General features: G+C 47.0%; 1 protein-coding gene across 1 annotated transcript in view; it reads left to right on the plus strand.

The window, feature by feature from the left end:
• Positions 1-17,883, plus strand: part of LOC115480450 — a 49,896-nt gene extending 32,013 nt beyond the window's left edge. The window contains exons 2-4 of the mRNA XM_030219132.1: positions 8,085-8,973; positions 12,966-13,106; positions 16,775-17,883. Coding sequence (XP_030074992.1) covers positions 8,558-8,973; positions 12,966-13,106; positions 16,775-16,844 — 627 coding nt within the window. The 5' untranslated portion in view covers positions 8,085-8,557 and the 3' untranslated portion in view covers positions 16,845-17,883. The remainder of the gene's footprint in view (positions 1-8,084; positions 8,974-12,965; positions 13,107-16,774) is intronic.
• Positions 17,884-21,269: the final 3,386 nt, after the last annotated feature.

The following is a 21,269-nucleotide window of genomic DNA, read 5'->3' on the forward strand; positions in this document are numbered from 1 at the left end:
TGCTACCTTGGCAGGGAAATGCCCTTAGTGCATGCCCGGGTGAACTACTTGCGTTTTAAACTGGCTGGAACCAGTTTAAACGCAAGTTGTGGGCTCGTTAGGTTTTGTGCATCGGGCCTCAAAGCCATAGTAATGAGCACTCAGTTATTATAATCTAGAAGCTGTTGTGCATTCAAAAACCCTTTTATCTGCAGTCTGCAGAGCTGCCTGTTGACGACACATTTGTATCAGATGTTATCTGTGATTTCCCTCTGGGCAGTCCACCATTATCTGCTCCCTTTCTTCTCATTCTGAGACACAGCCGTTTCTGCCTGTTCTCTCTTCTAATGGCAGCTGTTCTGGGCTGGATTTTGTGTTTCCTCATACACTGGCCCTAGATCATTCACTGATCAAAAACGTCAGGTGTGCTATCCCACTTGCTGCTCAAGAGATGCATGATAGGAATGGACTGTCATGACATGCCAACGAAATGTCAATAGGGAAAAGGCGGACCACTGGTTCCAAAGACGAGAGGGACAATCATGTTTAAAGGATTTATTGATGAAACGACTCTGAAATAGCATTAAAAAAATATAAAAACGAGGTAATGTTATATAAGGAAGCTTCTTAAGACCCCTAATAGATGAATGAGTAACTACTACTACAAATCATTTCTACAGCGCTACCAGTCGTACGCAGCGCTTCACAATTGAACATGAAGAAAAGACAGTCCCTGCTCAAAGAGCTTACATCTAAATCAGGATGGATAGACAGGACAAATAAAGATAAGGGTAGGACAGACAGATAGGACACATAAGGAAAGGGGACTATTGAAGAGAAGAAGACAAGATAAAGGTTACGAGCAGGTCGTTAGGAATTAAAAGCAGCATCAAACAGGTAGGCCATTAGCCCGGATTTGAAGGCGGCCAGGGATGGAGCTTAACGTAATGGCTCAGGAAATCTATTCCAGGCATATGGTGCAGCAAGTTAAAAGGAACGGATCTGGAGTTAGCGGTGGAGGAAGGGTGCGGATAAGAGAGATTTAACCAGTGAACGGAGTTCCCGGGGAGGAATGTAGGGAGAGATGAGAGCGGAGAGGTACTGAGGAGCTGCAGAGTGAATGCACTTATAGGTCAATAAGAGGAGTTTGAACTGTATGCGGAAACGGATAGGAAGCCAGTGAAGTGACTTGAGAGAGTCCTAATATGAGCATAACGACCCTGGCGGAATATTAGTCGTGCAGCAGAATTTTGAACAGATTGAAGAGGAGAGAGATGGCTAAGTGGGAGACCTGTGAGAAGCAAGTTGCAATAGTCTAAGCGAGAGTAACAGTGGGTAACTCTGTTGAAAGAATGCAATTGCTAATGCACTATGTAAATTGGTATGTAAATATACATTACGTGAAATCCTAGAAACCTAAAGTCTCAGATGCATAGTGAATACTGCAGCTATTGAACATACGTTATGGAGAAGACCTTCATTTCATAATGATATGTGATAAACTGAAGCACGTGAAAAGATGTAGTATTTAAAATGATATTTATTTATTTGTTACATTTGTACCCCGCGCTTATATAAGTAATCTTATCCTAGTTGTTTGGCTTTCAAGATCTTGCAGTTTGAGGGTTTTATTTTATGTTTTGACCCAGCATTGCAGCACTTATTCTCAGTATCGCAGGATAAGATTAGTTTTATTTATTTATCTGTTACATTTGTACCCCACATTTTCCCACCTATTTGCAGGCTCAATGTGGCTTACATAGTACCGTAGAGGCGTTCGCCAATTCGGTTGGTAGCAGATACAAAGTTATATTGTGGTCAGATGAGGTAGGTGTGGATCAGGCGTCATGGGGTCGAAGGAAGTGAAGATTATAAATTGTCCAGTACGATCATTAGTTACGCTGTGTTGCTGGGTGCGGGGATTTATGTTGGATCGGTGGGATAGGCCTTTTTGAAGAGGTGAGTTTTGAGTGATTTCCTGAAGTTTAAGTGGTCACGGATTGTTCTCACAGCATTTGGGAGTCCGTTCCATAGTTGTGCGCTTATGTAGGAGAAGCTGGATGCGTAAGTTGTTTTGTATCTCAGCCCTTTACAGTTTGGATAATGTAGGTTTAGGTATGATCGTGATGATCTGATTCTGTTTCTGGTTGGCAGATCTATGAGGTCTGTCATGTATCCTGGGACTACCCCGTAGATAATTTTGTGGACCAAAGTGCAGATTTTGAAGTTGATCCGTTCTTTGATTGGGAGCCAGTGCAACTTTTCTCGTAGGGGTTTAGCACTTTCGAATCGTGTTTTACCATATATCAATCTGGCTGCTGTTTTTGGGCAGTCTTAAACACCACGCCTTTCCACGTGCTTCAGTTTATCACATATCATTATGAAATGAAGGTCTTCTCCATACCTATGTTCAATAGCTGTGGTATTCACTATGCATCCGAGACTTTAGGTTTCTAGATTTCACGTAATGTATATTTACATACCAATTTACATAGTGCATTAGCAATTGCATGCTTCCGATAAGAGTTACCCACCATTATTCATTATTAATCTATTAGGGGTTTTAAGAAGCTTCCTTATATAACATTACCTAGTTTTTAATTTGTTTATGCTCTTTTCAGAGTCTTTTGATCAATAAATCTTTAAACATAACATTGTGCCTCTCATCTTTGGAACCCATGGTCCATCACCCGCCTTTTCCCTATTCACTTGGGTATCCTCGTGAGACCATAGAGTTCTCTGCTTCTGTGGATTTACTACTACTACTTAACATTTCTAGAGCGCTACTAGGGTTACGCAGCGCTGTACAAAATAAACAAGGAAGGACAGTCCCTGCTCAAAGGAGCTTACAATCTAAAGAACGAAATGTCAAGTTGGGGCAGTCTAGATTTCCTGGGTAGAGGTGTAGAGGTTAGGTGTCGAAGGCGACATTGAAGAGGTGGGCTTTAAGCAGAGATTTGAAGATTGGCAGGGAGGGGGCCTGGCGTATGGGCTCGGGGAGTTTGTTCCACGCGTGGGGTGAGGCGAGGCAGAAAGGGCAGAGCCTGGAGTTGGCGGTGGTGGAGAAGGGTACTGAAAAGAGGGATTTGTCTTGAGAGCGGAGGTTATGGGTAGGAACGTAAGGGGAGATGAGGGTTGAGAGGTAAGGAGGGGCTGCAGATCGAGTACATTTGTAGGTTAGTAGCAGAAGCTTGAATTGAATGCGGTACCTGATTTCTGTTGGAACAAAATGTCAATGACATATCCCACATCATTGCACATCGTTAACGAACCAAACCAAGCTGAAAACCACTACTACTACTACTACTTAACATTTCTAGAACGCTACTAGGGTTACGCAGCGCTGTACAATTTAACAAAGAGAGACAGTAATAGTGCACGCTCATTTTAAAAAGTAGGTGTTACCTCCTTACCACAAAGGATTTTAACTTGCCCTATCACACTCCATTCCATTCCATTCCACCCCACCCTAACCCCGCCTACTCTTTAGCCCCACCCACCTTAGCCTCCCCAAACAGCTGAGCCACCGACCACTTATACACCCAGGACAGGTTTGGGAATCCCTATCATAAGGGAAGGCACAAGATGAATTACAGAAAAAGTAAGATACAGGAGAACCAGGTTCAGTTCCTACTGCAGCTCCTTGTGACTCTGGGCAAGTCACTTAACCCTCCATTGCCCCAGGTACAAAATAAGTACCTGTATATACTATGTAAAACACTTTGAATGTAGTTACAGAAAGGCAGTATATCATTTCCCTTTCCCTATTTGAGATTTTACATGGAATGTTGTTACTATTTGAGATACTATCAGGGGCATTTTCTAAAGAGAAGGGTGCCCATCTTCCGACACAAATCGGGAGATGAGTGTCCTTCTCTCAGGGTCGCCCAAATCAGCATAATCGAAAGCCAATTTTGGGCCCTCAACTGCAGTCCGGTGCGGGGACGACCAAAGTTCACGGAGGCGTAGCGAGGGCGGGACTGGGGCGTGCTTAACACATGGGCATCCTCGGCCGATAATGGAAAAAAGAAGGGCGTCCCTGACGAGCATTTGGTCGACTTTACTTGGTCCATTTTTTTTCATGACCAAGCCTCAAAAAGGTGCCCAAACTGATCAGATGACCACTGAAGGGAATCGAGGATGACCTCCCCTTACTCCCCCAGTGATCACCAACCCCCTCCCACCCTAAAAAAAATTTTTTTTAATGTTTTGCCAGCCTCAAATGTCATACCCAGCTCCATGACAGCAGTATGCAGGTCCCTGGAGCAGTTTTAGTGGGTACTGCAGTGCACTTCAGGCAGGCGGACCCAGGCCCACCCCCCCCCCCCCCACCTGTTACACTTGTGCTGGTAAATGTGAGCCCTTCAAAACCCACCTGAAACCCACTGTACCCACATGTAGGTGCCCCCCTTCACCCTTAGGGCTATGGTAGTGGTGTACAGTTGTGGGGAGTGGGGTTTTTTTGGGGGGGTTGGGGGGCTCAGCACCGAAGGTAAGGGACCTATGCACCTGGGAGCAATTTGTGACGTCTACTGCAGTGCCCCCTAGGGTGCCCGGTTGTGTCCTGGCATGTGAGGGGCAGGGGCGTAGCCAGATTTCAGTGGGAGGGGGTCCAGAGCCCGAGGTGAGGGGCACATTTTAGCCCCCCAAGCGCTGCCACTTCCCCCGCCATTGCTGAACCCCCCCTCACCAACTTTGACCCCCCCTGCCGATGACCCTCTCGACCCCCCCTCCCGTCGCCAACCCCCCATTGCCTACCTTTGCTGGCGGGGGACCCCAACCCCTGCCAGCCGAGCTGAGGTCTTTCCTCTTCTTCCCAGGACGTCAGACTACAACGAAGCCTTGCGCAGGATTGGGAAGAAGAGGACCTTGGCTCGGCTGGCGGGGGTTGGGTCCCCCCAGCAAAGGTAGGCGATGGCGGGTTGGCGGGGGGAGGAGGGTCGAGAGGGTGGTCGGCAGGGGTCCAGGGGCAAATCTACGGGGGCCCAGGCCCCCGTGGCCCCATACTGGCTACGCCACTGGTGAGGGGACCAGTGCACTATGAATGCTAGTTCCTCCCATGAGCAAATGCCTTGGATTTGGTCGTTTTGAGATGGGCATCCTTGGTTTCCATTATGGCCGAAAACCGGGGACGACCATCTGTAAGGTCAACCATCTCAACATTTAGGTCGACTATCTCTAAGGTCGACCTAAATGTTGAGATTTGGGTGTCCCCGACCGTATTATCGAAACGAAAGATGGACGCCCATCTTGTTTCGATAATATGGGTTTCCTCTCCCCTTCGCCGGGACGTCCTTAGAGATGGGCGCCCTTAGAGATGGTCGTCCCCCGTTCATTTATGCCCCTCCATGTGGAATGTTGCTATTATTTGAGATTCTATATAGGATGTTGCTATTGTAGCCTAGTGGTTAGTGCAGTGGACTTTGATCCTGGGGAACTGGGTTCAATTTCCACTGCAGCTCCTTGTGACTCTGGAGTCCAAGTCACTTAACCCTCAATTGCCCCAGGTACAAAATAAGTGCCTGTATATAGTATGTAAACTGCTTTGATTGTAACCACAGAAAGGCAGTATATCAAATCCCATCTCCTTTCCCTATTTTGCATTTTGTTTGTTTTGGGGCTGTAATCCACTTAGAATTTACAGATGAAGAATATGTAAATTATTTTAAATAAAAATACATGCATACATCGAACACAGTAATACAGTAATGCATGCAATGGCATGTCCCCCTCTCTGTTCCTAATTTTCTGTACCCCATATGTATCGGGATGTTCAGTGACACTGGTTGGAGGTTTCCTGCTTTCAGGAGTTAATTTTGGCCAGTGGTACAGTAGCATCTCAAAGGTGACTAATGATGTAACTGTTCAATATAATAAAAATCCTCCCCAGTACTCCCAATTATACCTCCAGGGACATCCTTGGTGAGAGAAGAAGGGCAAATAGAGGTGACCATTTCGGCCCTATGTTATTTTATTATTATTATTTATTTTGCATTTATACCCCGCTCTTTCCCGTTCGATAGCCAGTTCAGTGCGGCTTACAAATTATGGGTTACAGAATATCACAGAAATAAGACATTTGAAGGATAGAAGGGTTATGGTGTGGTTTTATAGTGTAGGACAAGAGGAAGAGATATGGAGGGGGGATAGAGGTATAGGTGCTGTTAGTGGTGTGGATTAGGTTTGTAAATTAAGTCGGGTCGTTTGGATAGGCTTGTTTGAAGAGGCATGTTTTCAGCAGCTTTCGGAAGGGTAGATGTTCGTTGGTTGTTCGGATGAATCTTGGTATGGCATTCCAGAGTTGGCTACCTATAACGGAGAAGTTGGATGTGTAGTAGGTTTTGTATTTGAGACCTTTGCACGTGGGAAGATGAAGGTTGAGATATGATCGAGAAGATTTGGACCCGTTCCTGGCTGGAAGGTTGATCAGATTGGTCATGTAGCTTGGAGATTCTCCGTGGACGATCTTGTGGATCAGTGTGTGAACTTTGAAGTTTATTCGTTCTTTGATGGGGAGCCAGTGGAGTTTTTCACAGAGTGGTGTTGCGCTTTCAAATCGTGATTTAACAAAATGAGTCTGGCTGCTGTGTTTTGGGCGGTTTGGAGCTTTTTCAGGATTTGGGCTTTACATCCAATGAAGATGCTGTTGCAGTAGTCAGCGTGGGTGAGTACAGTGGATTGTACCAGATTGCGGAATGTTTTTCTCAACATTATAAGTTCTTGTCAGTTTCAGAACCACATTCAATAGTAAATAGTCATAGATCTGATATTCTGCTTTTCTGTGGTACAACAAAGTGTTTTATACATATATTATATGCAGGTACTTCCTCTGTCCCTAGTAGGCTCATGATCTACGTTTTGTACCCAGGGCAAAGGACGGTTAAGTGACTTGCCCAGGGTTACAAGGAGCTGAACTCAGCCCACTGCACTAACCATTAAGCTACTCTTCCACTCAGCAGTGTCCTGGCACCCTGCACCCCTCTGTGGTCAGCTCTGTATATCACCTTCAGCCTCTTCTTATTTATTTAGTTAGTTTAATTCCACTTCTCCGGGATTTTCTTCTCCTGGGGTTGGCATTGATTGAAGAATAAACTAAAAGATCCAAACAATAGTGATGTGCTATACTTTATGTTAAAAGGAGGAAAAGCCTCAAATGCCAAGGGAATACTCCGTTGTTGATTTCCTTTCTTTCAACTTTAGGGAGACCCCTTCACTCATCATGGGCATAAAACCTCCTTGATGTTAAATGTTTATTCCTAGAACCCAACTATTATTCTTAAAGGTTCTAAGATTCACTTACCTCTCCAGCTTGGAGTCGCGTTTCACCATCCACGGCCCGACTTCGGCCCGATATCTGCCTCAGGTCCGTGGTGTCCGACGACTGTTGTATTTCTCAGGGTCCGACGGCCGAAGTCGGGCCGTGGATGGTGAAACGCGACTCCAAGCTGGAGAGGTAAGTGAATCTTAGAACCTTTAAGAATAATAGTTGGGTTCTAGGAATAAACATTTAACATCAAGGAGGTTTTTATGCCCATGATGAATGAAGGGGTCTCCCTAAGGTTGAAAGAAAGATAAATCAACAACGGAGTATTCCCTTGGCATTTGAGGCTTTTCCTCCTTTTAACATAAAGTATAGCACATCACTATTGTTTGGATATCTTTTAGTTTATCCTAGACTGATATTTTGTGATATTCCAAGAGCTCCGATTTGTTATTTAGATTGATTGAAGAATGGCAGATTAAGTGAATGTGCCTCCATGTAGCTAGGGGTTTGCTGTCAGATCCGTGAGCCAAAGAACTTGGCTAGGTGATCCATCATGCCAGACATATGATAGTATAGTGCCCGAGTGTGGACGTGGCTGTCATTTCTCCTTTATGCTTTGACTCCCCTTTAGCAATCACGCTGGAACAGTAAGTATGTCCATTTTTCTTGTAATACAAATGTGATTACGTTATTTACATGTAAAATGGGCTGAGACAGGGCTGTACAAAAGATGTATTTCCTAACCAATACCTCGCCTTCCATTGTGTTTTGGGGGATGGCATAGATACAGGCGTCACAAAGGAGATGACTAATATGTTTTTATTCTTTTCAATTTCTGAAGATAAGGAAGAAAAGACTAACCTGGGCTGGATGGAGAGGACAGAATGGCACAGAAGAGAAGGGAACTCAGGCTCTCCACAGGTGGCCACATCTGGGTCACCCCTCCTCCCACTGCTCCAGACTTGCTTATGAATGTGGCTATACAGCTGGGCCCCTCAGCCCTAGACACCTTCAGTGTTAAACATGGATAAACCTCATCAAATGCAAAATTAAAGACTAAGAATATGGAAAATAGCCCGCAGTATCAAGTGAGATGGGAAACCTTGATATTGTAACTACAGTTATTAGTAGTCATGGGTCAAAGCAGGGCGCTAAGAAATATTTTATACTTACAGTGACTTAATAGCAAGGTGACACTGGATAATGTGACTGTTCATCCATGGGACTTCATAAGCTGGGGATGTTTTAACGAGGCTTCACTGGACATACCTTCTTGAGGGGTTTCCATTCCCCATCTGTTCTGTTTTAGTCACGATGGAGAGCTTGCAGGAACTCCGACAACCACTGCTGCGGAAGGAATGGGGAGATGCTCCGGGGGTCTGGGATGGGGGACAGGAGAAAGCCGGCTTCTTCTCCTGGAAGTCTTTTTCCCAGAGCCCCTTTCCCCAGCCTGAGCTGACTCAGCAATTACTGAACGTGGGCACCCTGCAGAGGACTGTGCAACCCTACTGCACCCTGGAGCCGGCCTTGTACCAAGACCCTAGCGCTGTGGAGATCTGGGGAGCCCCAACCTGGAAGAGGAGGGACTGCACCGAGACAGCTTTCATGGATGCAGACAGTGAACTGATGGAAGGTAGCGATAGGGGGGACGCTGGCAAGAAGCTGATGGCAGAGAAAGATATCCACACCGTGTCTTATGATGTGGGAGAAGTGGCATGCCAGAACTCGAGGTAGGAATTCTTCTGTCAGCATTTAAGGGATGCAGGTTACAATAGTCAAAGGACACTTGAGTTCTGGGTAGGGGTCATGTATTTGATATACTGCTTTTCTGTGGTACATACATACAGTGGCATACTGAGGGCAGGGCGATCCGCCCTGGGTGCACGCTGCAGAGGGGTGCAGGGAGCAGCAGCGCAAGCTGTCGGTGCCACCGGTTCCCTGCTCCCTCCGCTGTTACTTCCTGTTCCGGGACAGAGGGAGCAGGGAACCAGCGGAGCCGACAGCCGAGCGGCTGCTCCCAGCACCCCAGCAGGTAAGAAGAATGCATCCAGGGGGGAGGGGCTTGGAGGTGATGTGCTGGGGGGGAGACTGCATCCGGAGGGGGGCATGCTGCACCCGGGGGAGACAGACAACACTGCACCTGAGGGAGGGGGTGCGCAGCGGTGATCCGCCCCAGGTGGCACCTGACCAAGGAACGCCACTGTTTACATATTATATACAGAAGTATGAATTGAGCAGAAGAGTTTAGTTTCTGTAAAATATCGGGATTGCCTGATCATTTTCATTTCCAAACCAAGCCCCTTATGAAAATAGAGTCCAAATTCAGACATATGGGTGGCTTCATCAAGAGTCCCGCCCACATTAACCGTGGATTCCGTGCATAAACTATTAGTCAATTAGTTACTAACAATAATTGGAGTTAACAAGCACTTAATTGGCAGTAATTAGGAGTTATGTGCGGATTTGTCCTACATCCTATTCTATAACAAGCGCACATACTTCATAGTGTGCAACGTCAAAGGGGGCATGGCCATGGGAGGGGCAGGGGCGGGGCAGGAGGCGTTCCTAGAATTTAGGCCGATGTGATAGAATACTGTGATTTCTTTGCCTGGACTTACATAGTCTATATCCCAGAAACACCAATGAAAGACTCGTGATAAAGTATATAATATCACATTCATTGTTGATTTATTCATGAATTGATAATGACTGTGACTGTTGGACAAACTGGATGGACCGTTCAGGTCTTTATCCTGCCGTTACTTACTATGTTACTATGTAACCGCCATCAGTTAGGTGCCGCAAAATTATATGAGAGGACAATAACACTTCCTCCCCTAGAGGAAACAGTCACATCAAAACATCAAAACTCCTCCAGGATAAACGGACTTCACGTTGTGTCTTAATTACGTTTCTAAATATTATATTTAATTATATTTCTAAAAGCTTGAGAGACTAACACCGCCCTACAAAGGGTCTTTTCTTTTTTTTTCAGCCCTCAGTTGTCTAATTATTGCACACTTTTTTCATTTTTAATGCTAGTGTCCAAATTTTTCAAATGGTATATAAAGTTTCAAACTTGCATAAGTACATAAGTATTGCCATACTAGGACAAACTGAAGGTCCATCAAGCCCAGCATCCTGTTTCTAACAGTGGCCAATCCAGGTCACATGTACCTGGCAAGATCCCAAAAAAGTACAATACATTTTATGCTGCTTATCCTAGAAAAAAACAGTGGGTTTTCCCCAAGTCCCATTTTAATAATGTATTTATTTATTGTTACATTTGTACCCCACATTTTCCCACCTATTTGCAGGCTCAATGTGGCTTGCATAGTACCGTAAAGGCGTTCATGGATGTTTCCTTTAGGAAACCATCCAAACCTTTTTTAAACCCCGCTAAGCTAACTGCTTTTACTACATTCTCTGGCAACAAATTCCAGAGTTTAATTACATGTTGAGTGAAGAAAAAGTTTCTCCAATTCATTTTAAATGTACTACTTTGTAGCTTTATTGCATGCATCCTAGTTCTAGTACTTTGGAAAGCGTAAACAAGCGATTCACATCTACCTGTTCCACTCCACTCATTATTTTATAGACCTCTATCATATCTCCCCTCAGCCATCTTTTTCTCCGAGCTCAATTAACTTAGCTGTAAAAAAATGTTCTGGACCATGTTTCGCATGCCAGCTGTTTCAAGGCACCAATACATATCTCCACCTGTGTCGGTCACATCGCTTTCTTCCTTTCAACATGTGAGAGACGCTGAGCAGGCCTTTGGCAGGCGTAAATACTTGCATCCAGGGTTAGGCGTGAAAGCATGCTAAGCTAGTATTATGTAAACAATGTTCCAAGCAGAGTGCCCTTTAAAGCATACCAGCTTAGTGCAGATCACCCCGACACCTAGCTTTGGACGCCATGAGGAGAGACTGGGTTGAAAACCACTGCCCTAGTGAATTTGCTAAATGCACTGAAGTTGCAACCATCTGTCCTCACAGATCTATCTTCAGAATCAGGGAATGCCGCTCAGAGTGTAACACTATGCCCCAGAGCTGCCAAGTTATCCAGATTCAGGGGTGAGATCAGTGGTGTTCCTTGTTGGCTGCCACCAGGGGTGGATCGCCGCTGTGCACCCCCCCCCCCCCCAGGTGCAGCGTCGTTCCCCCTCTCGGGTGCAGCACAAGACCCCCGGGTGCAGTGTGGTTCCCCGCACCCCCCCGGTGCAGTGTCTTCCGCCCTCCCCGGCGTATCACCTCCAACCCTCCCCCCCCCCCCCCCCCCCGGGGTACATTGTTCTTACCTCCTGGGTGCTGGGAGCACCGCACAGCTGTCAGGAAGCAACAGCAGAGGACGCAGGAGCCGACAGCTGCGCGGCTGCTCCCAGCACCCCAGGAGATAAGAGCAATGCTCATCATTCAGATTTTCTATTATTTATTTACTTATTTATAACATTTATATCCCACATTAAACATGATTTAGGCTGAAACTGGGAACATGTAAAATCTTTTTTTCCTGTGACTAGACCAAAAGAGAGAGATGGTCTGTGGGTGAACTTGCTCTTTCATTTGTGGATGGGTGGATTATGAATTTGTACTAATTATGATTATGCTGCTGATTCTGATTACAATTACCATATTAATATTCATATTGTCATTATCAATATTCATATCGACCTTATTAATATTCATAGCGACCTTATTAATATTAATATTTGGCTATTGTTTGGCCAACTTTTGTCCCCAAATTTGGCTGGAAAAAGTTTTGCTGTCTGGCAATACTGCTTAGTGTGTGCTAAAGCAGGACTTTCCCATGTGCTAAGCAGGGGCGTATCTGAGGTTCGGCGGTAGGGGGGCAGGGGCTAGAGTGAGGGGGCACATTATAACCCCCCGACCGCCGTCCCCCCTACTGCCGTCCCCACCCCCACCGCTGTTAACCCTCCCCCGCCTACCGCCAACCCTTTCCCCGCCTACAGCGGTCACCTACCCCCGAGGTCCGCTCCTGCCGGTTTTTAAAAATATTACTTCAGCTGGCGGGGGACCCCAACCCCCGCCAGCCCAGCCGAGGTCTTTAACTTCTTCATCCTCGTGCTGTTAAAGCTGAAATGCATCCTTCCAGTTGGACGGAGTTTGACGTCGCAGCACGTTGATGTCCTGCACGTACAACGTGCTGCGACGTCAAACTCCGTCCAACTGGAAGGATGCATTTCAGCTTTAACAGCACGAGGATGAAGAAGTTAAAGACCTCGGCTGGGCTGGCGGGGTATGGGTCCCCCGCCAGCTGAAGTAATATTTTAAAAAACGGCAGGAGCGGACCTCGGGGTAGGTCGGCGGTAGGCGGGAAAGGGTTGGCGGTAGGCGGGGGAGGGTTAACGGCGGTAGGGGGGGTCCAGGGCAAAATCTGCGGGGGCCCTGGCCCCTGTGGCCCCACGCAGATACGCCCCTGGTGCTAAGCCCAGATTTACTATGGCAGCATAATAAGGATTTTTCCAATTTGTTTTTTGCAGATCCCTAATATTTCCATTAATGCACCAGACTGACAAAAATATGAATGTGCGAGTATTTATCACCTTCTATTTAGGAGGCACTACATGCTCCCATGTTAACTCCACGCACCAGTGCGAATGCGCCAAAATCAGAACTACATTTCCCTGCATGCAACAGGGTAGAGCCAGGATTGGTTTTTGGTTTGTCCCTTTAGTTACCCAGGTTTTCCTGCCTTTCAGAAGGATTCCTCCAGTGACAGTGACAGTGAGGAGGGTGCATTTTCCCTGGTCCTCCCCCAGGATTACCTTGGACTATCTGTCTTCGCCATGCTCTGCTGCTTTTGGCCTGTGGGCATTGCTGCCTTTTACATGTCTCAGAAGGTAAGGGAGAGGAGGCTGGGAGGGAGTAGTGGTTTGTACTGAATACTGCAACACAGACCATTCATGGAGCTGCCACACAAATGTAACATCCCCTTCTCCCTCTTTCTGCTTCTGTGAATCTAGACTGAGAATCCTCTTGCCTTCTGCCTCAAGCAGTGTAAATGCAACTCAGTGGCGTACCGAGGGGGGGGGGCGGTGGGGGCGGCGCACGCCTGTGGGCCCCGAGTTCGCTACGCTAACTTCACTGGTTTGCTGCAGCTCCCTCCCTCTGCCCCGGAACAGGTTTACTTCCTGTTCCGGGGCAGAGGGAGCTGCAGTGAACCAGCGAAGTTAGCATAGCGAACTCGGAGCCCACAGGCGCACACCACGGCACCCCCCCCCCCCCCCAGCAGCGTGCACCCGGGGGGTGTCATTTTGCATGGGGGGGCGCTGCACCCAGGAGGGGGGCACATCGGCGATCCGCCCCGGGTGTCATCAAGGGTAGGAACACCACTGATGCAACTTCCTTTTTCTACAGTTAGCACTGCAGGGTAGAACTGTATGCAGCTGTGTTCTTCCTGCTCTCATAACTGTAGAAACAGTGGTGAGGGGGACTGTCAGTCATCAGATTCCTCAGGCAGTAACTTGATGTGTAGAACTGAATTTTCAGAGCTCCAGCCAGCTGTGCAGAGGTGAGATCCTGGCACCTCCAAAAGATTGTGGTTTTACAAAGCAGTGTGCCATGAGAGCTGAGGTATGTGTAAAGAACATGCATCAGCTGAGTGTGCGAGAAGGAGTCTTGCATGTGTTACTTGGCATCAGCCTATGGCATTGCGTTTGCTGAGAACTACAGCTCCACGCATACAATGAGAATAAAACCAACACTGAGCAGCCTCTGTGCATTGACCTTGGCGAGATGATTTCCAGTAGTGAGAAAGTCCCCCCCCCCCCTTGCCCCCATGAAAGAAGATGCTCTGTGCTCTCCCGAAGGGAAGGGACCTTTGTGTTTCTTCTCTGGATGCACAAAAACCTATCTAAATGTCACTGCTCTCTGCCTCCACTGTTCCCCACCTCCATTGTTTACTATGGCTGCTCAGCCCACTCTGGCTGTATTCTGAAAATAGTGAAAAAACAACAGGAGAAGGATGGCAGCGCTGAGCTAACTCTTCCCTAATCACTGGGCTCACATTGTGCTATGTGGGTGGGAAGCAAAGTTGCCAACTGACTCTAGATTTGCCCAACAGGGTACATTGAGTCTTGGGTTTATCCCATTGCATGCAGAGTCTCGTAGTCTTGCTTTTCTTAGGGAATGCATAGTGAAATCAGAACTACGAGTCCCTACATGCAATGGGGTAAATCCAGTACTGGATTAACCCTATCGGGCAAATTTGAAGCCACTTGGCGATCCTAGTGGGCAGAGTTTGTTGGGGTCCTTTTCTGGCCTTTCTGGACTAGATGGCAGCAGACTGTACCCTGGCAGGTGCGTCTGCAGCATAGACCATGCAATAGGGGTAAATGGCATCGATTCAGTCTGCCCCTGACTTTACTGTGGCAGGGTGCTGTGGTGAGATGCTGTATGTCAGTGCCCCTCAACCCTCTCTTGGAGGCACACTATGTCAGTCAGGTTTTCAGATTGAATGTGGGTAAATTGATTTACCTACAATGTATCTTCATACATGAGTAGAGGATTGGCCTAGTGGTTAGAGCCCTGGTCTTGATATCCAGAGGTACCCAGGGCCGCCAAGAGGGGTGGGGGGCAGGGAGGACAAAATTCCCCAGGCCTGGGCCTCCAAGGGGGGGCCCGGCGCTGCAGTCCCCTCCACCCACCCCCCTCCGTCCATCACCGGGCCGGGCCCCCCTGAATTCAAATCATAGCGCCTCACCTTGACCTCGCTCCGTGTGAAAGAAGCGCAGCAGTGGCAGTCTGCAGATCGCCTCCCTTCGGGCCTTCCCTCCCTGTGTCCCGCCCTCGTCTGACATAACTTGTGCAAGGGCGGGACACAGGGAGGGAAGGCCCGAAGGGAGACGATCTGCAGACTGCCGCTGCTGCGCTTCTTTCACACGGAGCGAGGTCGAGGTGAGGCGCTATGATTTGAATTCAGGGGGCCCCGGCCCGGTGGTGGACGGAGGGGGGGCGGCGACAATGACGACAACCTTTGGGGGGGGGCAGTGGTGGGGGCGGGGCCCGGCCCAGTCTCTCGACGGCCCTGGAGGTACCTGGTTCAAATTCCAACACTATTCGGGCAAGTAACTTAACCCTCCATTGCCTCAGCTACAAACTTAGACTGTGAGCCCTCCAGGGACAGGTGCATAAGTGGTACCCACATGGGAGAACAGGGGAATGCAAATGGACGCAAGGTAATGTGCACAGCCTGAGTGCAGGGCCTCAGTTACATAAGTTAGTAGGACAGCCATTCCCACCCAGTCCCTTCAGGTTTTCAGGATATCCACACTGAATATGCATGAGAGAGATTGCAGGCACTGCGCAATTGCGTGCAAATGTAACTCATGAATATTCACTGTGGATATCCTGAAAAACCCAATGGGACTAGGTGTGCCCCAAGAACTGGGTTGGCAATGGCTGCAGTACAGACTGAAAAGCAAGGCCATGTATGAAAAGCAGAGATGCTCAATGATAGGGCCAGCCTACACAGTGTCCCAAGATGAGCCTTGCTGTATTCCAGGCTTTCCCAGTCTAGTGGATTCACTGGTAAACTTCAAGGACTACAGACAGGTTGGGGTTCAGGATACCTGTAATGCAGTAGTCTCACACCCAGTCCTTGGGACACACCTAGCCAGTCAGATTTTCAGGCTACCCATAATGAATATGCATGAGATAAATTTGCATGTATTACCCCCCACTGTATGCTAAGACAAAAGTGGAACATTGAAGGTAGAGAGGGCAATGAGTTTGATATACTGGATTTCTGTGGTACAACCAAAGTGGTTTCACATTGTATATTCCGACATTTTCTCTGTCCCTAGTCACAGGCTTTGTACCTGGGGCAATGGAAGGTTAAGTGAGTTGCCCAAGCACACAGGGGAGCTGCAGTGGGAATTTAATCCAGTTCCCCAGCTCACTGCACTAACCTTTAGGCTGTTCCTCCACTCCATGTATTTGCATGATTTTTAAGTACCCTGGGTTTGTAAGAGGCCTGTGCATGTCACTGTTGTTAACAGGGTGGTTGAACTGATTGATTTCACTGCAGTGAGAGAGAGAGAGTGTTTCAGAGGCTACTTGCCTTAACTTTACTCCTTCCTAATCGGAACCTCTGTTTGCCCCTTCTCCTCCTCCTTGGCCTGATCATTTTTTATTTTTAGCTGAGTTCCATTACTTTAATTTTGCTGATACTGTTTAATTTACACCCACTCCCAATATACTGGTGCAGACAATCCAAAATCTTGACCCTTATACATCAGGCTTTAATTGATGATGCTCCTCTGCCAAGTGCGTCATTGCAAAGACCATACCGCCCTTCTAGATCTCTTCATTCCTCTCATTTAAGTTTATCAGTGCCGTCTTGTCAGTATTGTACATTTTTTTTATTAACTGCCTAGAATTGTAGAGACACCCTGAGGAGACAAACGTTGTGGCATACTTTCATTTTGGGGGACTTGTTCTAGGCAGTCTATAAATTATTGAAATAGATTTATAATTCCTTTAATTTTGTTTTGGGGTTTTTTTCCAGACAAACAAGGCATTGGCCAAAGGAGATTACCAGGGAGCCGGTTCAGCCTCCCGTCACACCTTCTTCCTAGCCGTACTCTCCATCATCCTGGGCATCTGTACTTATGTTGGAGCCATTGCAGTCCTCATCACTTACCTCTCCACCTAGGCTCCTGAGAGCTGCACCTTCTCTCACCACTGCCGCCCGTATCATAACAGTGCTGGAAGGCTGAATGCTGTCCTTTTACCTTTCTTCAACTGATTAGACGGGAGGATCCCTTAATGACAAGAGGATGGAAACAATGCGCAGGGGTAACCTGTACAGAACAGTGGTGTAGCCCAAATTTGTAGTGAAATGATCGTAATGGGTTTCCAAAAGGTCAATGGAGGGGGGGTTTGTACCTGCATCGAGCAGCAGGTAGAACCCTAAACAGAAAGCATGAGGGCAGCCTGCAAGAAGTGGCGGTGGGAAATCTAAATACCTCGCTTGGCAGATTGAATGGGACATTATGGGTTTTTTTGCTTCCTTTGCGCTTTCAAAATAAGATTTGGCACAGCTCACTCTGCTTCTTGGGAAGGGTCAACTTTTCAATAGGCAGCATTGTGCTCTTTAATCAGGACAAGGTATACTTGCCCTTTGTTCAAAAAGAAAATGAAAGTGTGTGAGGCAGCTCGATTTTTCCAGAGGATGACTATTCTCTCTCTCAGATGGGGTATTTGGATTTGAAGACGTGGCAGTCCCATGGGCCCAAAGATTTCCCTGCAGGTCCAGATCACTGACATCAGCACTCAAAGCATGCTCAACACATGGAAGTCTTCTTTATTTAATAGAAAAAAATGTCAAACCACTTCCATTAGTTCTAGGGCATGTTTGTTTAATGATATAGACCAGATTCAGAAGGTCCTTCTGCTTATGAAACAAATCCCATCAGAGACTAAACCCGTGAAACAGTAGAGTACCCTACAGCGTGAACATCCCGTGGAAACCACGTTGTTGCATTCCATCTCAGCTACTTCTGAGCGTGAATGGCTGGGGAAGTTCAGGCTGTGTTCGTTCTTGATACTCTGCTCACTGTCTTTCACCAAACTTTCTCTATGCCTGGCACAATGTGCAGAAGATCCTGCTGTTATGTGGAAAGAACTGATCTTGTAATAAATTTTCAAATGTGCCCACAGCCTAGCAAAAAGTTGTTATAACCAAAAAAAAAAAAAAAAAAAAAAAATTCCAGAACGTAACAAAATTGACAAGGCTTAATGAGAATGAGTCAGTATGGATGGAGCAAAGACAAGTCTTGCCTCACCGATTTATTAAATGGCCCTTTTACCAAGCTGCGGTAAGCACTAACGCATGCTTACCGCAGGTTAAAACCACTACCGCAGGGTGCGCTTGGGTGTCCTGCAGTAATTTCGGGATTGGTGCAAGACATGCTAAAAAATAGACTTTATTCTTTAGTGCTGGGGACATGTCTGGAGGCAGAGAGTAGGTGTGCACTGCATTAATTGGTTAGCGCAGCTACATCACTGTGCACTAACTGATTAGTGCGTGGTTAACACATTTGCCCTTACCACCTAGAAAAGAGATGTTGGTAAGTGATCACACAATGATGGCCACATGAAAATTAGCCCATGGCCACTAATGAGAGTTATGGAAAATCAGCCATTTTACTGCTGCGCTAATGACCTCAGCGCAGGAAAAAGACCCATGTTGGGAACAGCGCTGGCTACTTTTTAGTGCAGCTTAGTAAAAGGGCCACAAAATGTTTTTGAAGGTGTAAACAAACAAGGTGGAGAATGGTGAGCTGGTTGATAGTGGTCCTTACTGTGGCAGCTGTATTCATGTCTTGGACATCTGAAAAATCAGCATTTATAACGTCCATATTTCATGGACATCCAAATGCCAATTTTAGAAGCCAGGATATGGATGTCTGAAAATGATTGTACGTCCATATGGTAAGGGGGCCTTGTCTGGGCATGTTTGAGGCGGGACATGGGTGAGCTTAAAACATGGGCATTTATCCCCCATTGCAGAAGGGAAGGAACATCCATGTCTAGAAAGATGGACATCTGGAATTACACCTGCCATCTGGAATGTCCAGGAGACCCTTGTTGGAAGGGTCAAGATCTGTTTTACAGATAACACAGGGCAAGTGCAAACAGAACACAGAATAAGTGCAAAACCTATGTAGTATATGCCAGGAGTATGCCAAGCATCTGCCCTGCAAGTGCTACACAATGCATTCTCAGCCCCCATTGCCATCCATAGTAATGTGGTGCACCCAGGGACCTCAAAAACTCATGTTCCCCCCTTCTGGCTGGCAGTCCCATTCCACCCTCCAGCATATTCTTAGCCCCCTCTCATTCCCCCCAATGTTCCAGTCCCCTCCTGAGGTCTGATTCTACCTGCCCCCCCTCCTTGGTTCTGATCCTTCTCATGCTCTCCAATGGAATCCTGATTCCTGAATACCAAACCCAGCCCCTTCCCCACAAAAAGCATGCCACCCCCAACCCACATACTTCTGATGTGGATCAGGGTATCCCCAATGGTCCCGGGCCACAGCAGTCTTCCTGTGCTGCTAGCCAAGATGGCACCTCTGCTTCCAGCATTGCTAGAAGGCAGAGATGCCAGGATCAAAGATGGCATCAGATGGTGGTTCCTCAGAACAGAGGCTGACCATTTCAGTTTCAGCTTTGGCACCTAAACCAGCTCAAAATTCATGTTTGGCCTTGTTTCAATTTGGCTAAAAATGCAGGTGCATTTTCAGCTTAAACCATAAGTGTTGCCATACTGGCACAGACCGAAGGTCCATCAAGCCCAGAATCATGTTTCCAACAGTGGCCAATCCAGGACACAAGATCCCAAACAGTACAATACATTTTATGCTGCTTATCTTAGAAATAAGCAGTGGCTTTTCCTCAAGTCCACTTTAATAATGGCTTATGGACTTTTCTTTTAGGAAGTTATCCAAACCTTTTGTAAACTCCACTAAGCTAACTGCTTTTACCATATTCTCTGGCAACAAATTCCAGAGTTTAATTACATGTTGAGTGAAGAAATATTTTCTCTGATTTGTCTTAAATTTACTACTTTGTAGTTTCATTGCATGCCCCCTAGTCCTAGTATTTTTGGAAAGAGTAAACAAGCGATTCACATCTACAAGTTCCAGTCCACTCATTATTTTATAGACCTCTAGCATATCTCCCCTCAGCCGCCTTTTCTCCAAGCTGAAGAGCCCTAGCCGCTTTAGCCTTTCCTCATAGGGAAGTCGTCCTATCCCCTTTATCATTTTCGTCGCCTTCTCTGTACCTTTTCCAATTCCACTTTATCTTTTTTGAGAGGCGGGGAAGCGATACAAAGGCATTATAACATCCTTATTTTTGTTTTCTATTCCTGTGCTAATACCTAATATTCTGCTCACTTTCTTAGCCACCGCCGCCACACACTGAGCAGAGGGTTTCAATATCATCAGTGATGCCACCTAGATCCCTTTCCTGGTCAGCGATTCCTAATGTGGAACCCTGCCTCATGTAACTATAGTTCAGGATCCTCTTTCTCACATGTATCACTTTGCACTTGCCTCTATTAAATGTCATCTGCTGCTTGGATGCCCAGTCTCCCTTAGTGCTCTCCAGTGTTGCCAGGTGGGCGGTTTTCCGCGACCCGCCACGGGAAATTTTTGCCCACGGCGGGTTGCGGTTTTTTTGGGCTTGTTTTGTGTCTTTTGGGCGGTTTTTCAAGTGTTTTTTTCGGCCCGCGGGGGGCGGGGTTAGTGACGTTTTGGGCGGGGTTAGTGACGTTCTGGGCGGGGCCAATGACGGAGGAGGCGGGGCCGATGACGGTGGGGGTGTCAGGGGTGGGGTTTGAGTTTGGGCGGGTTTTGGGCTGGATTTGGGCTCGTTTGGGTGGGAAAAAAATTTTCCACCTGGCAACCTCTCCCCCCCCCCACCTTCAGCCTATTGTCCATCCCCTTGGGAGACTGCTGCTAGACATGGCAGCAGCCATTTTGAGAGCAGAGAGGCCATGGGAGGAGTGACCAGGAATCACCCCTGTCTCAACTACCCACTAGACAACCAGGGGATGAATGATAGCTGGGGGCCTACATGTGTATCCAGGAAAGGGGAGGGAGTAGCAGGGTAGGCCATGCCGGCACCTAGCTGCCAGTTTCAACTTCAGCTTCAACCAAAACCAAGTGGCATATTTCAGTCACAGATTTGGTTTCAGTCACCCTCTACCTCCGGACAGGTTTGAGAACCACTGCTATAAACATTTACAGATGGGACAGTTAAATAAGAACAGCTGTTAAACCTTTCAAATTACACAAAAACACTCACCCACTCCATTAAGCCAATGAGCAACAGATTGAAAATAAATTGTATAAAGTATTTTCTTTGCAGTATGTTAATTAATTTGTAGATTCTTTTGCCAGAGGATGTGGTCAAAGCAACTAGCATAATAGGATTTAAAAGAGGCTTGTACAAGGTCCTGGAGGAAAAGTCCATAACAAATATTTACCAGGCCA

This window comes from Microcaecilia unicolor, chromosome 11 (genome assembly GCF_901765095.1).
Source record: "Microcaecilia unicolor chromosome 11, aMicUni1.1, whole genome shotgun sequence".
NCBI lineage: Eukaryota > Metazoa > Chordata > Amphibia > Gymnophiona > Siphonopidae > Microcaecilia > Microcaecilia unicolor.